At 60.4% G+C, this 16,241-nt stretch overlaps 1 protein-coding gene across 4 annotated transcripts in view; it reads right to left on the reverse strand.

Moving 5' to 3' along the window:
• The window catches only part of ttc29 (tetratricopeptide repeat domain 29), a 666,158-nt gene that overhangs the window by 43,014 nt on the left and 606,903 nt on the right, over positions 1-16,241 (reverse strand). For all 4 annotated transcript variants that reach the window (XM_038791952.1, XM_038791953.1, XM_038791951.1 and 1 more), the window contains one exon: positions 762-809. In XM_038791952.1, coding sequence (XP_038647880.1) covers positions 762-809 — 48 coding nt within the window. The remainder of the gene's footprint in view (positions 1-761; positions 810-16,241) is intronic.

Raw genomic sequence — 16,241 nt, forward strand, 5'->3', positions numbered from 1 at the left:
GTGGTCTGATCAAAATGTCAAGGGTTTGCTGATGCATGCAGCATGATCTCAGGCTGTTCACCAGGTCATACCTGTAATTAATATTGCTACCATTGGTCTTACCACCACTGATCACCATGTTGTGTTACTATAATGCTATGGGCACCAATTGCTCATACGGGATTGAGTGGACAGGTTGTGGGTTCATTTATTAAGGCGAGGCACAGAAGAACAGTTATACATAGATATATGGCTTGAAGATATCAGAGATGTGGGTTGTGCCCTGCTCAAAGTAAAAGTGAAACTATGACTGAATCTTATGGCACATTTCCCTTCTCGTGATGTAATGCAGCTGTGTCTGAAAGGCATATGACAATTGTCACTACTTTAAAATACATGCTTATATGGATTGATTTTCACAATACATACTGGAGAATGCCGGCACTTGCTATTTAATGAACATCAGACAAAACTAAAAGGCTGTGACCTCTGAGCATCAGGAAAGTGTATCTGAGGGAACCTCAAAGATTCCCTTGGATTGTTCCAGGTATGAATTGCGCAGCAATTGCCCGGGAAGTTCACATTTCCTTTGGACAATTGCCCTGCCCCGGGAACCATCCGAAAATGTGATTTAAATCACAAGCTTCAGGTGGTTCCGACTGTCCTCCAGCAGGAGTTACCCAGAAAAACCCCACCCCCCTCATCCCGACCAAAACCCTTCCCAGGCCTAACGCAACCCCACATCCTCCCAATCGTATCACAATCTTATCTTATACACTTACCTCCGTCATGGCTTGTCAAAGAGGAAATATGTTGCAGAAGATGGAGATCTGAAATAAAACAGAAAATACTGAAGAAACTTAAAATGACGCACTCTCACAAACGCTTTAGAAACATGACAGGTATTTATGAATAAGAAAACCTGTACGGAGGCCAGCAGCCACACGTCGCTGCCCCCAGTCTCCTCAAATCTTCTAAAGTCTTCTGCCTAAGTGAGGCCTCCAGCCCAACAGGTGACTATGCACTCACAGTCCCTCAATGCCAAATGACATGCTTCTGCTGTGTTGCCCCGAAAGGGACAGTCAGCACAAACGTTTGCATGGGGAGTCGGGCTGGGGGTTGGGTGGAGCGGAGGCGAGGAGGCGAGTACAATGGTTAGCCAGAAACCAGAAAGGTGGCATGGTGTCACAGTAGTTAGCACTGCTGTCTCACAGCACCAGGGACCAGGGTTTGATTCCAGCCTCCGACAGAGCACTGAGCCACAGACAGAGCACTGAGCCTCAGACAGAGCACGGAGACTCCGACACAGCACTGAGCCTCAGACAGACACTGAGCCTCCGACAGAGCACCGAGCCTCCGACAGAGCACTGAGCCTCCGACAGGGAACGGAGCCTCCGACAGAGCACCGAGCCTCCAACAGAGCACTGAGCCTCCGACAGAGCACTGAGCCTCCGACAGAGCACTGAGCCTTCGACAGAGCACTGAGCCTCAGACAGAGCACTGAGCCTCCGACAGGGAACGGAGCCTCCGACAGAGCACTGAGCCTCTGACAGAGCACTGAGCCTCCGACAGAGCACTGAGCCTCCGACAGTGAACGGAGCCTCCGACAGAGCACTGAGCCTCAGACAGAGCACTGAGCCTCCAACAGAGCACCGAGCCTCCGACAGAGCACCGAGCCTCCGACAGAGCACTGAGCCTCCGACAGAGCACCGAGCCTCAGACAGAGCATCAAGCCTCAGACAGAGCACTGAGCCTCATACAGAGCACTGAGCCTCCGACAGAGCAGTGAGCCTCCGACAGAGCACTGAGCCTCCGACAGAGCACTGAGCCTCCGACAGAGCACTGAGCCTCAGACACAGCACTGAGCCTCAGACAGAGCACCAAGCCTCAGACAGAGCACTGAGCCTCCAACAGAGCACCGAGCCTCCGACAGAGCACCGAGCCTCCGACAGAGCACTGAGCCTCCGACAGAGCACCGAGCCTCAGACAGAGCATCAAGCCTCAGACAGAGCACTGAGCCTCATACAGAGCACTGAGCCTCCGACAGAGCACTGAGCCTCCGACAGAGCACTGAGCCTCCGACAGAGCACTGAGCCTCAGACAGAGCACTGAGCCTCCAACAGAGCACCGAGCCTCCGACAGAGCACCGAGCCTCCGACAGAGCACTGAGCCTCCGACAGAGCACCGAGCCTCAGACAGGGAACGGAGCCTCCGACAGAGCACTGAGCCTCCAACAGAGCACTGAGTCTCAGACAGAGCACCAAGCCTCCGACAGAGCACCAAGCCTCAGACAGAGCACTGAGCCTCAGACAGAGCACCAAGCCTCCGACAGAGCACCAAGCCTCAGACAGAGCACTGAGCCTCAGACAGAGCACTGAGCCTCCAACAGAGCACTGAGCCTCATACAGAGCACTGAGCCTCCGACAGAGCACTGAGCCTCCGGCAGAGCACTGAGCCTCAGACAGAGCACTGAGCCTCCAACAGGGCACCGAGCCTCCGACAGAGCACCGAGCCTCCGACAGAGCACTGAGCCACCGACAGAGCACCGAGTCTCAGACAGGGAACGGAGCCTCCGACAGAGCACTGAGCCTCCAACAGAGCACTGAGTCTCAGACAGAGCACTGAGCCTCAGACAGAGCACCAAGCCTCAGACAGAGCTCCAAGCCTCAGACAGAGCACTGAGCCTCCAACAGAGCACTGAGCCTCAGACAGAGCACTGAGCATCAGACAGAGCACTGAGCCTCCGACAGAGCAGTGAGCCTCCGACAGAGCACTGAGCCTCCGACAGGGAACGGAGCCTCCGACAGACCACCGAGCCTCCGACAGAGCACCGAGCCTCCGACAGAGCACTGAGCCTCAGACAGAGCACCGAGCCTCCAACAGAGCACTGAGCCTCCGACAGAGCACTGAGCATCGGACAGAGCACTGAGCCTCCAACAGAGCACTGAGCCTCCGACAGAGCACTGAGCCTTCGACAGAGCACTGAGCCCCCGACAGAGCACTGAGCCTCCGACAGAGCACTGAGCCTCAGACAGAGCACTGAGCCTCCGACAGGGAACGGAGCCTCCGACAGAGCACTGAGCCTCTGACAGAGCACTGAGCCACAGACAGAGCACCGAGCCTCCAACAGAGCACAGAGCCTCCGACAGAGCACTGAGCCCCCGACAGAGCACTGAGCCTCCGAAGAGCACCGAGACTCCGACAGAGCACTGAGCCTCCGACAGAGCACCGAGCCTCAGACAGAGCACTGAGCCTCCGACAGAGCACCAAGCCTCCGACAGAGCATCGAGCGTCAGACAGAGCACTGAGCCTCCGACAGAGCAGTGAGCCTCCGACAGAGCACTGAGCCTCCGACAGAGCAGTGAGCCTCCGACAGAGCACTGAGCCTTCGACAGAGCACCGAGGCTCCGACAGAGCACCGAGCCTCCGACAGAGCACCGAGCCTCCGACAGAGCACTGAGCCTCCGACAGAGCACCGAGCCTCAGACAGAGCACTGAGCCTCAGACAGAGCATCGAGCGTCAGACAGAGCACTGTGCCTCCGACAGAGCACTGAGCCTCCGACAGAGCATCGAGCCTCAGACAGAGCACTGAGCCTCAGACAGAGCACTGAGCCTCAGACAGAGCACTGAGCCTCCAACAGAGCACTGAGCCTCCGACAGAGCACTGAGCATCGGACAGAGCACTGAGCCTCCGACAGAGCAGTGAGCCTCAGACAGAGCACTGAGCCTCCGACAGGGAACGGAGCCTCCGACAGACCACCGAGCCTCCGACAGAGCACCGAGCCTCCGACAGAGCACCAAGCCTCAGACAGAGCACTGAGCCTCAGACAGAGTACTGAGCCTCCAACAGAGCACTGAGCCTCCGACAGAGCACTGAGCCTTCGACAGGGAACTGAGACTTAGACAGAGCACTGAGCCTCCGACAGAGCACTGAGGCTCAGACAGAGCACCGAGCCTCCGACAGAGCACCGAGCCTCAGACAGAGCACTGAGCCACCGACAGAGCACCGAGTCTCAGGCAGGGAACGGAGCCTCCGACAGAGCATCGAGCCTCAGACAGAGCACTGAGCCTCAGACAGAGCACTGAGCCTCCAACAGAGCACTGAGTCTCAGACAGAGCACTGAGCCTCAGACAGAGCACCAAGCCTCAGACAGAGCACTGAGCCTCCGACAGAGCACCGAGCCTCCGACAGAGCACCGAGCCTCCGACAGAGCACTGAGCCTCAGACAGAGTACTGAGCCTCCAACAGAGCACTGAGCCTCCGACAGAGCACTGAGCATCAGACAGAGCACTGAGCCTCCGACAGAGCAGTGAGCCTCCGACAGAGCACTGAGCCTCCGACAGGGAACGGAGCCTCCGACAGAGCACCGAGCCTCCGACAGAGCACCGAGCCTCCGACAGAGCACTGAACCTCAGACAGAGTACTGAGCCTCCAACAGAGCACTGAGCCTCCGACAGAGCACTGAGCCTCTGACAGAGCACTGAGCCTCCGACAGAGTACTGAGCCTCCAACAGAGCACTGAGCCTCCGACAGAGCACTGAGCCTCCGACAGAGTACTGAGCCTCCAACAGAGCACTGAGCCACAGACAGAGCACTGAGCCTCCGACAGAGCACTGAGCCTCCGACAGGGAACGGAGCCTCTGACAGAGCACTGAGCCTCCAACAGAGCACTGAGCATCAGACAGAGCACTGAGCCTCCGACAGAGCAGTGAGCCTCCGACAGAGCACTGAGCCTCCGACAGGGAACGGAGCCTCCGACAGAGCACCGAGCCTCCGACAGAGCACCGAGCCTCCGACAGAGCACTGAGCCTCTTACAGAGCTTCCAACTAGAGCACTGAGCCTCAGACAGAGTACTGAGCCTCCGACAGAGCACTGAGCCTCAGACAGAGCCTCCAACTAGAGCACTGAGCCTCAGACAGAGCCTCCGACAGAGCACTGAGCCTCCGACAGAGCACTGAGCATCAGACAGAGCACTGAGCCTCCGACAGAGCACTGAGCCTCAGACAGAGCACCGAGCCTCAGACAGAGCACTGAGCCTCAGACAGAGCCTCCAACTAGAGCACTGAGCCTCAGACAGAGCCTCCGACAGAGCACTGAGCCTCCGACAGAGCACTGAGCATCAGACAGAGCACTGAGCCTCCGACAGAGCACTGAGCCTCCGACAGAACACTGAGCCTCCGACAGAGCACTGAGCCTCAGACAGAGCACCGAGCCTCCGACAGAGCACGGAGCCTCAGACAGAGCACCGAGCCTCCGACAGAGCACTGAGCCTCAGACAGAGCACTGAGCCTCCGACAGAGCACGGAGCCTCAGACAGAGCACCGAGCCTCCGACAGAGCACTGAGCCTCAGACAGAGCACTGAGCCTCCGACAGAGCACTGAGCCTCAGACAGAGCACCGAGCCTCCGACAGAGCACGGAGCCTCAGACAGAGCACCGAGCCTCCGACAGAGCACTGAGCCTCAGACAGAGCACTGAGCCTCCGACAGAGCACGGAGCCTCAGACAGAGCACCGAGCCTCCGACAGAGCACTGAGCATCGGACAGAGCACCGAGCCTCCGACAGAGCACCGAACCTCCGACACGGAACGGAGCCTCCGACAGAGCACTGAGCCTCAGACAGAGCACTGAGCCTCCGTCAGAGCACTGAGCCTCAGACAGAATCTCCGACAGAGCACTGAGCCTCCATCAGGGAACTGAGCCTCAGACAGAGCAGCGAGCCTCAGACAGAGCACTGAGCATCGGACAGAGCACTGAGCCTCCGACAGAGCACCGAGCCTCCGACAGAGCACTGAGCCTCCGACAGAGCACTGGGCCTCAGATGGAGCCTCCGACAGAACACTGAGGCTCAGAGAGAGCACTGAGCCTCAGACAGAGCCCCCGACAGAGCACTGAGCCTCAGACAGAGCAGTGAGCCTCCGACAGAGCACTGAGCTCCGACAGAGCACCGAGCCTCAGACAGAACACTGAGCCTCCGACAGAGCAGTGAGCGTCAGACAGAGCACTGAGCCTCCGACAGAGCACTGAGCCTCAGACAGAGCACTGAGCCTCCGACAGGGAACGGAGCCTCCGACAGAGCACTGAGCCTCTGACAGAGCACTGAGCCTCCGACAGTGAACGGAGCCTCCGACAGAGCACCGAGCCTCAGACAGAGCACTGAGCCTCAGACAGAGCACTGAGCCTCCAACAGAGCACCGAGCCTCCGACAGAGCACCGAGCCTCCGACAGAGCACTGAGCCTCCGACAGAGCAGTGAGCCTCCGACAGAGCACTGAGCCTCCGACAGAGCACTGAGCCTCCGACAGAGCACTGAGCCTCAGACACAGCACTGAGCCTCAGACAGAGCACCAAGCCTCAGACGGAGCACTGAGCCTCCAACAGAGCACCGAGCCTCCGACAGAGCACTGAGCCTCCGACAGAGCACTGAGCCTCCGACAGAGCACCGAGCCTCAGACAGAGCATCAAGCCTCAGACAGAGCACTGAGCCTCATACAGAGCACTGAGCCTCCGACAGAGCACTGAGCCTCCGACAGAGCACTGAGCCTCAGACAGAGCACTGAGCCTCCAACAGAGCACCGAGCCTCCGACAGAGCACCGAGCCTCCGACAGAGCACTGAGCCTCCGACAGAGCACCGAGCCTCAGACAGGGAACGGAGCCTCCGACAGGGAACGGAGCCTCCGACAGAGCACTGAGCCTCTGACAGAGCACTGAGCCTCCGACAGAGCACTGAGCCTCCGACAGTGAACGGAGCCTCCGACAGAGCACTGAGCCTCAGACAGAGCACTGAGCCTCCGACAGAGCACCGAGCCTCCGACACAGCACTGAGCCTCAGACAGACACTGAGCCTCCGACAGAGCACCGAGCCTCCGACAGAGCACTGAGCCTCCGACAGGGAACGGAGCCTCCGACAGAGCACCGAGCCTCCGACAGAGCACTGAGCCTCCGACAGAGCACTGAGCCTCCGACAGAGCACTGAGCCTTCGACAGAGCACTGAGCCTCAGACAGAGCACTGAGCCTCCGACAGGGAACGGAGCCTCCGACAGAGCACTGAGCCTCTGACAGAGCACTGAGCCTCCGACAGAGCACTGAGCCTCCGACAGTGAACGGAGCCTCCGACAGAGCACTGAGCCTCAGACAGAGCACTGAGCCTCCAACAGAGCACCGAGCCTCCGACAGAGCACCGAGCCTCCGACAGAGCACTGAGCCTCCGACAGAGCACCGAGCCTCAGACAGAGCATCAAGCCTCAGACAGAGCACTGAGCCTCATACAGAGCACTGAGCCTCCGACAGAGCAGTGAGCCTCCGACAGAGCACTGAGCCTCCGACAGAGCACTGAGCCTCCGACAGAGCACTGAGCCTCAGACACAGCACTGAGCCTCAGACAGAGCACCAAGCCTCAGACAGAGCACTGAGCCTCCAACAGAGCACCGAGCCTCCGACAGAGCACCGAGCCTCCGACAGAGCACTGAGCCTCCGACAGAGCACCGAGCCTCAGACAGAGCATCAAGCCTCAGACAGAGCACTGAGCCTCATACAGAGCACTGAGCCTCCGACAGAGCACTGAGCCTCCGACAGAGCACTGAGCCTCAGACAGAGCACTGAGCCTCCAACAGAGCACCGAGCCTCCGACAGAGCACCGAGCCTCCGACAGAGCACTGAGCCTCCGACAGGGAACCGAGCCTCCGACAGAGCACTGAGCCTCCAACAGAGCACTGAGTCTCAGACAGAGCACTGAGCCTCAGACACAGCACTGAGCCTCAGACAGAGCACCAAGCCTCAGACAGAGCACTGAGCCTCAGACAGAGCACCAAGCCTCAGACAGAGCACTGAGCCTCCAACAGAGCACCGAGCCTCCGACAGAGCACTGAGCCTCATACAGAGCACTGAGCCTCCGACAGAGCACTGAGCCTCCGGCAGAGCACTGAGCCTCAGACAGAGCACTGAGCCTCCAACAGGGCACCGAGCCTCCGACAGAGCACCGAGCCTCCGACAGAGCACTGAGCCACCGACAGAGCACCGAGTCTCAGACAGGGAACGGAGCCCCCGACAGAGCACTGAGCCTCCAACAGAGCACTGAGTCTCAGACAGAGCACTGAGCCTCAGACAGAGCACCAAGCCTCAGACAGAGCACTGAGCATCAGACAGAGCACTGAGCCTCCGACAGAGCACTGAGCCTCCGACAGAGCACCGAGCCTCCGACAGAGCACCGAGCCTCCGACAGAGCACTGAGCCTCCGACAGGGAACAGAGCCTCCGACAGAGCACTGAGCCTCCAATAGAGCACTGAGTCTCAGACAGAGCACTGAGCCTCCGACAGGGAACGGAGCCTCCGACAGAGCACTGAGCCTCAGACAGAGCACTGAGCCTCCGACAGAGCACCGAGCCTCAGACAGAGCACTGAGCCTCCGACAGAGCACTGAGCCTCAGACAGAGCACTGAGCCTCCGACGGAGCAGTGAGCCTCCGACAGAGCACTGAGCCTCCGACAGGGAACGGAGCCTCCGACAGACCACCGAGCCTCCGACAGAGCACTGAGCCTCCGACAGGGAACGGAGCCTCCGACAGACCACCGAGCCTCCGACAGAGCACTGAGCCTCAGACAGAGTACTGAGCCTCCAACAGAGCACTGAGCCTCCGAGAGAGCACTGAGCCTTCGACAGAGCACTGAGCCCCCGACACAGCACTGAGCCTCCGACAGAGCACTGAGCCTCAGTCAGAGCACTGAGCCTCCGACAGGGAACGGAGCCTCCGACAGAGCACTGAGCCTCTGACAGAGCACTGAGCCACAGACAGAGCACCGAGCCTCCGACAGAGCACTGAGCCTCAGACAGAGTACTGAGCCTCCAACAGAGCACTGAGCCTCCGACAGAGCACTGAGCCCCCGACAGAGCACTGAGCCTCCGAAGAGCACCGAGACTCCGACAGAGCACTGAGCCTCCGACAGAGCACCGAGCCTCAGACAGAGCACTGAGCCTCCGACAGAGCACCAAGCCTCCGACAGAGCATCGAGCGTCAGACAGAGCACTGAGCCTCCGACAGAGCAGTGAGCCTCCGACAGAGCACTGAGCCTCCGACAGAGCAGTGAGCCTCCGACAGAGCACTGAGCCTTCGACAGAGCACCGAGGCTCCGACAGAGCACCGAGCCTCCGACAGAGCACCGAGCCTCCGACAGAGCACTGAGCCTCCGACAGAGCACCAAGCCTCCGACAGAGCATCGAGCGTCAGACAGAGCACTGTGCCTCCGACAGAGCACGGAGCCTCCGACAGAGCATCGAGCCTCAGACAGAGCACTGAGCCTCAGACAGAGCACTGAGCCTCCGACAGGGAACGGAGCCTCCGACAGGGAACTGAGACTTAGACAGAGCACTGAGCCTCCGACAGAACACTGAGCCTCCGACAGAGCACTGAGGCTCAGACAGAGCACCGAGCCTCCGACAGAGCACTGAGCCACCGACAGAGCACCGAGTCTCAGGCAGGGAACGGAGCCTCCGACAGAGCACTGAGCCTCCAACAGAGCACTGAGTCTCAGACAGAGCACTGAGCCTCAGACAGAGCACCAAGCCTCAGACAGAGCACTGAGCATCAGACAGAGCACTGAGCCTCCGACAGAGCAGTGAGCCTCCGACAGAGCACTGAGCCTCCGACAGGGAACGGAGCCTCCGACAGAGCACCGAGCCTCCGACAGAGCACCGAGCCTCCGACAGAGCACTGAGCCTCAGACAGAGTACTGAGCCTCCAACAGAGCACTGAGCCTCCGACAGAGCACTGAGCATCAGACAGAGCACCGAGCCTCAGACAGAGCACCGAGCCTCCGACAGAGCACCGAGCCTCCGACAGAGCACCGAGCATCTGACAGGGAACCGAGCCACCAACAGAGCACTGAGCCTCCGACAGAGCACTGAGCCTCCGACAGGGAACGGAGCCTCCGACAGAGCACTGAGCCTCTGACAGAGCACTGAGCCACAGACAGAGCACCGAGCCTCCGACAGAGAACGGAGCCTCCGACAGAGCACTGAGCCTCCGACAGAGCACTGAGCCTCAGACAGAGCACTGAGCCTCCAACAGAGCACCGAGCCTCCGAAGAGCACCGAGACTCCGACAGAGCACTGAGCCTCCGACAGAGCACCGAGCCTCAGACAGAGCACTGAGCCTCCGACAGAGCACCAAGCCTCCGACAGAGCATCGAGCGTCAGACAGAGCACTGTGCCTCCGACAGAGCACTGAGCCTCCGACAGAGCATCGAGCCTCAGACAGAGCACTGAGCCTCAGACAGAGCACTGAGCCTCAGACAGAGCACTGAGCCTCCGACAGAGCACTGAGCCTCCGACAGAGCACTGAGCCTCCAACAGAGCACTGAGCCTCCGACAGAGCACCGAGCCTCCGACAGAGCACCGAGCCTCCGACAGAGTACTGAGCCTCCGACAGAGCAGTGAGCCTCCGACAGAGCACTGAGCCTCAGACAGAGCACTGAGCCTCAGACAGAGCACTGTGCCTCCGACAGAGCACTGAGCCTCCGACAGAGCACTGAGCCTCCGACAGAGCACCGAGCCTCAGACAGAGCACTGAGCCTCCGACAGAGCAGTGAGCCTCCGACAGAGCACCGAGCCTCAGACAGAGCACTGAGCCTCCGACAGAGCACCGAGCCTCAGACAGAGCACTGAGCCTCCGACAGAGCACTGAGCCTCAGACAGAGCACTGAGCATCGGACAGAGCACTGAGCCTCCGACAGAGCACTGAGCCTCCGACAGAGCATCGAGCCTCAGACAGAGCACTGAGCCTCAGACAGAGCACTGAGCCTCCGACAGGGAACTGAGACTTAGACAGAGCACTGAGCCTCCGACAGAGCATTGAGCCTCCGACAGAGCACTGAGCCTCAGACAGAGCACTGAGCCTCCGACAGAGCACTGAGCCTCCGACAGGGAACGGAGCCTCTGACAGAGCTCCAAGCCTCAGACAGAGCACTGAGCATCAGACAGAGCACTGAGCCTCCGACAGAGCAGTGAGCCTCCGACAGAGCACTGAGCCTCCGACAGGGAACGGAGCCTCCGACAGAGCACCGAGCCTCCAACTAGAGCACTGAGCCTCAGACAGAGTACTGAGCCTCCGACAGAGCACTGAGCCTCAGACAGAGCCTCCAACTAGAGCACTGAGCCTCAGACAGAGCCTCCGACAGAGCACTGAGCCTCCGACAGAGCACTGAGCCTCCGACAGAGCACTGAGCCTCCGACAGAGCACTGAGCCTCAGACAGAGCACCGAGCCTCAGACAGAGCACTGAGCCTCAGACAGAGCCTCCAACTAGAGCAGTGAGCCTCAGACAGAGCCTCCGACAGAGCACTGAGCCTCCGACAGAGCACTGAGCCTCAGACAGAGCACTGAGCATCTGACAGAGCACTGAGCATCAGACAGAGCACTGAGCCTCCGACAGAGCACTGAGCCTCCGACAGAGCACTGAGCATCAGACAGAGCACTGAGCCTCAGACAGAGCCTCCAACTAGAGCACTGAGCCTCAGACAGAGCCTCCGACAGAGCACTGAGCCTCCGACAGAGCACTGAGCATCAGACAGAGCACTGAGCCTCCGACAGAGCACTGAGCCTCCGACAGAACACTGAGCCTCCGACAGAGCACTGAGCCTCAGACAGAGCACCGAGCCTCAGACAGAGCACTGAGCCTCAGACAGAGCACTGAGCCTCAGACAGAGCACTGAGCCTCCGACAGAGCACTGAGCCTCAGACAGAGCACTGAGCCTCAGACAGAGCACTGAGCCTCCATCAGGGAACTGAGCCTCCGACAGAGCACCGAGCCTCAGACAGAGCACCGAGCCTCAGACAGAGCACCGAGCCTCAGACAGAGCACTGAGCCTCCGACAGAGCACCGAGCCTCAGACAGAGCACGGAGCCTCAGACAGAGCACCGAGCCTCCGACAGAGCACTGAGCATCGGACAGAGCACCGAGCCTCCGACAGAGCACCGAGCCTCCGACAGAGCACTGAGCCTCCGACAGAGCACTGAGCCTCCGACACGGAACGGAGCCTCCGACAGAGCACTGAGCATCGGACAGAGCACCGAGCCTCCGACAGAGCACTGAGCCTCAGAAAGAGTACTGAGCCTCCGACAGAGCACCGAGCCTCCGACAGAGCACTGAGCATCGGACAGAGCACTGAGCCACCGACAGAGCACTGAGCCTCAGACAGAGCACCGAACCTCCGACACGGAACGGAGCCTCCGACAGAGCACTGAGCCTCAGACAGAGCACTGAGCCTCCGTCAGAGCACTGAGCCTCAGACAGAATCTCCGGCAGAGCACTGAGCCTCCATCAGGGAACTGAGCCTCAGACAGAGCAGCGAGCCTCAGACAGAGCACTGAGCATCGGACAGAGCACTGAGCCTCCGACAGAGCACCGAGCCTCCGACAGAGCACTGAGCCTCCGACAGAGCACTGGGCCTCAGATGGAGCCTCCGACAGAGCACTGAGGCTCAGAGAGAGCACTGAGCCTCAGACAGAGCCCCCGACAGAGCACTGAGCCTCAGACAGAGCAGTGAGCCTCCGACAGAGCACTGAGCTCCGACAGAGCACCGAGCCTCAGACAGAACACTGAGCCTCCGACAGAGCAGTGAGCGTCAGACAGAGCACTGAGCCTCCGACAGAGCACTGAGCCTCAGACAGAGCACTGAGCCTCCGACAGGGAACGGAGCCTCCGACAGAGCACTGAGCCTCTGACAGAGCACTGAGCCTCCGACAGAGCACTGAGCCTCCGACAGTGAACGGAGCCTCCGACAGAGCACTGAGCCTCAGACAGAGCACTGAGCCTCCAACAGAGCACCGAGCCTCCGACAGAGCACCGAGCCTCCGACAGAGCACTGAGCCTCCGACAGAGCACCGAGCCTCAGACAGAGCATCAAGCCTCAGACAGAGCACTGAGCCTCATACAGAGCACTGAGCCTCCGACAGAGCAGTGAGCCTCCGACAGAGCACTGAGCCTCCGACAGAGCACTGAGCCTCCGACAGAGCACTGAGCCTCCGACAGAGCACTGAGCCTCAGACACAGCACTGAGCCTCAGACAGAGCACCAAGCCTCAGACGGAGCACTGAGCCTCCAACAGAGCACCGAGCCTCCGACAGAGCACCGAGCCTCCGACAGAGCACTGAGCCTCCGACAGAGCACCGAGCCTCAGACAGAGCATCAAGCCTCAGACAGAGCACTGAGCCTCATACAGAGCACTGAGCCTCCGACAGAGCACTGAGCCTCCGACAGAGCACTGAGCCTCAGACAGAGCACTGAGCCTCCAACAGAGCACCGAGCCTCCGACAGAGCACCGAGCCTCCGACAGAGCACTGAGCCTCCGACAGAGCACCGAGCCTCAGACAGGGAACGGAGCCTCCGACAGGGAACGGAGCCTCCGACAGAGCACTGAGCCTCTGACAGAGCACTGAGCCTCCGACAGAGCACTGAGCCTCCGACAGTGAACGGAGCCTCCGACAGAGCACTGAGCCTCAGACAGAGCACTGAGCCTCCGACAGAGCACCGAGCCTCCGACAGAGCACTGAGCCTCCGACAGGGAACGGAGCCTCCGACAGAGCACCGAGCCTCCGACAGAGCACTGAGCCTCCGACAGAGCACTGAGCCTCCGACAGAGCACTGAGCCTCAGACAGAGCACTGAGCCTCCGACAGGGAACGGAGCCTCCGACAGAGCACTGAGCCTCTGACAGAGCACTGAGCCTCCGACAGAGCACTGAGCCTCCGACAGTGAACGGAGCCTCCGACAGAGCACTGAGCCTCAGACAGAGCACTGAGCCTCCAACAGAGCACCGAGCCTCCGACAGAGCACCGAGCCTCCGACAGAGCACTGAGCCTCCGACAGAGCACCGAGCCTCAGACAGAGCATCAAGCCTCAGACAGAGCACTGAGCCTCATACAGAGCACTGAGCCTCCGACAGAGCAGTGAGCCTCCGACAGAGCACTGAGCCTCCGACAGAGCACTGAGCCTCAGACACAGCACTGAGCCTCAGACAGAGCACCAAGCCTCAGACAGAGCACTGAGCCTCCAACAGAGCACCGAGCCTCCGACAGAGCACCGAGCCTCCGACAGAGCACCGAGCCTCAGACAGAGCATCAAGCCTCAGACAGAGCACTGAGCCTCATACAGAGCACTGAGCCTCCGACAGAGCACTGAGCCTCCGACAGAGCACTGAGCCTCAGACAGAGCACTGAGCCTCCAACAGAGCACCGAGCCTCCGACAGAGCACCGAGCCTCCGACAGAGCACTGAGCCTCCGACAGAGCACCGAGCCTCAGACAGGGAACGGAGCCTCCGACAGAGCACTGAGCCTCCAACAGAGCACTGAGTCTCAGACAGAGCACTGAGCCTCAGACACAGCACTGAGCCTCAGACAGAGCACCAACCCTCAGACAGAGCACTGAGCCTCAGACAGAGCACCAAGCCTCAGACAGAGCACTGAGCCTCCAACAGAGCACCGAGCCTCCGACAGAGCACTGAGCCACCGACAGAGCACCGAGTCTCAGACAGGGAACGGAGCCTCCGACAGAGCACTGAGCCTCCAACAGAGCACTGAGTCTCAGACAGAGCACTGAGCCTCAGACAGAGCACCAAGCCTTAGACAGAGCACTGAGCATCAGACAGAGCACTGAGCCTCCGACAGAGCAGTGAGCCTCCGACAGAGCACTGAGCCTCCGACAGGGAACGGAGCCTCCGACAGACCACCGAGCCTCCGACAGAGCACCGAGCCTCCGACAGAGCACTGAGCCTCAGACAGAGTACTGAGCCTCCAACAGAGCACTGAGCCTCCGACAGAGCACTGAGCCTTCGACAGAGCACTGAGCCCCCGACAGAGCACTGAGCCTCCGACAGAGCACTGAGCCTCAGACAGAGCACTGAGCCTCCGACAGGGAACGGAGCCTCCGACAGAGCACTGAGCCTCTGACAGAGCACTGAGCCACAGACAGAGCACCGAGCCTCCGACAGAGCACTGAGCCTCAGACAGAGTACTGAGCCTCCAACAGAGCACTGAGCCTCCGACAGAGCACTGAGCCCCCGACAGAGCACTGAGCCTCCGAAGAGCACCGAGACTCCGACAGAGCACTGAGCCTCCGACAGAGCACCGAGCCTCAGACAGAGCACTGAGCCTCCGACAGAGCACCAAGCCTCCGACAGAGCATCGAGCGTCAGACAGAGCACTGAGCCTCCGACAGAGCAGTGAGCCTCCGACAGAGCACTGAGCCTCCGACAGAGCAGTGAGCCTCCGACAGAGCACTGAGCCTTCGACAGAGCACCGAGGCTCCGACAGAGCACCGAGCCTCCGACAGAGCACCAAGCCTCCGACAGAGCATCGAGCGTCAGACAGAGCACTGTGCCTCCGACAGAGCACTGAGCCTCCGACAGAGCATCGAGCCTCAGACAGAGCACTGAGCCTCAGACAGAGCACTGAGCCTCAGACAGAGCACTGAGCCTCCAACAGAGCACTGAGCCTCCGACAGAGCACCGAGCCTCAGACAGAGCACTGAGCCTCCGACAGAGCACTGAGCCTCAGACAGAGCACTGAGCATCGGACAGAGCACTGAGCCTCCGACAGAGCAGTGAGCCTCAGACAGAGCACTGAGCCTCCGACAGGGAACTGAGACTTAGACAGAGCACTGAGCCTCCGACAGAACACTGAGCCTCCGACAGAGCACTGAGGCTCAGACAGAGCACCGAGCCTCCGACAGAGCACTGAGCCACCGACAGAGCACCGAGTCTCAGGCAGGGAACGGAGCCTCCGACAGAGCACTGAGCCTCCAACAGAGCACTGAGTCTCAGACAGAGCACTGAGCCTCAGACAGAGCACCAAGCCTCAGACAGAGCACTGAGCCTCCGACAGAGCAGTGAGCCTCCGACAGAGCACTGAGCCTCCGACAGGGAACGGAGCCTCCGACAGAGCACCGAGCCTCCGACAGAGCACCGAGCCTCCAACAGAGCACTGAGCCTCCGACAGAGCACTGAGCATCAGACAGAGCACTGAGCCTCCGACAGAGCAGTGAGCCTCCGACAGAGCACTGAGCCTCCGACAGGGAACGGAGCCTCCGACAGACCACCGAGCCTCCGACAGAGCACCGAGCCTCCGACAGAGCACTGAGCCTCAGACAGAGTACTGAGCCTCCAACAGAGCACTGAGCCTCCGACAGAGCACTGAGCCTTCGACAGAGCACTGAGCCCCCGACAGAGCACTGAGCCTCCGACAGAGCACTGAGCCTCAGACAGAGCACTGA

This window comes from Scyliorhinus canicula, chromosome 3, assembly GCF_902713615.1.
Source record: "Scyliorhinus canicula chromosome 3, sScyCan1.1, whole genome shotgun sequence".
Lineage (NCBI taxonomy): Eukaryota > Metazoa > Chordata > Chondrichthyes > Carcharhiniformes > Scyliorhinidae > Scyliorhinus > Scyliorhinus canicula.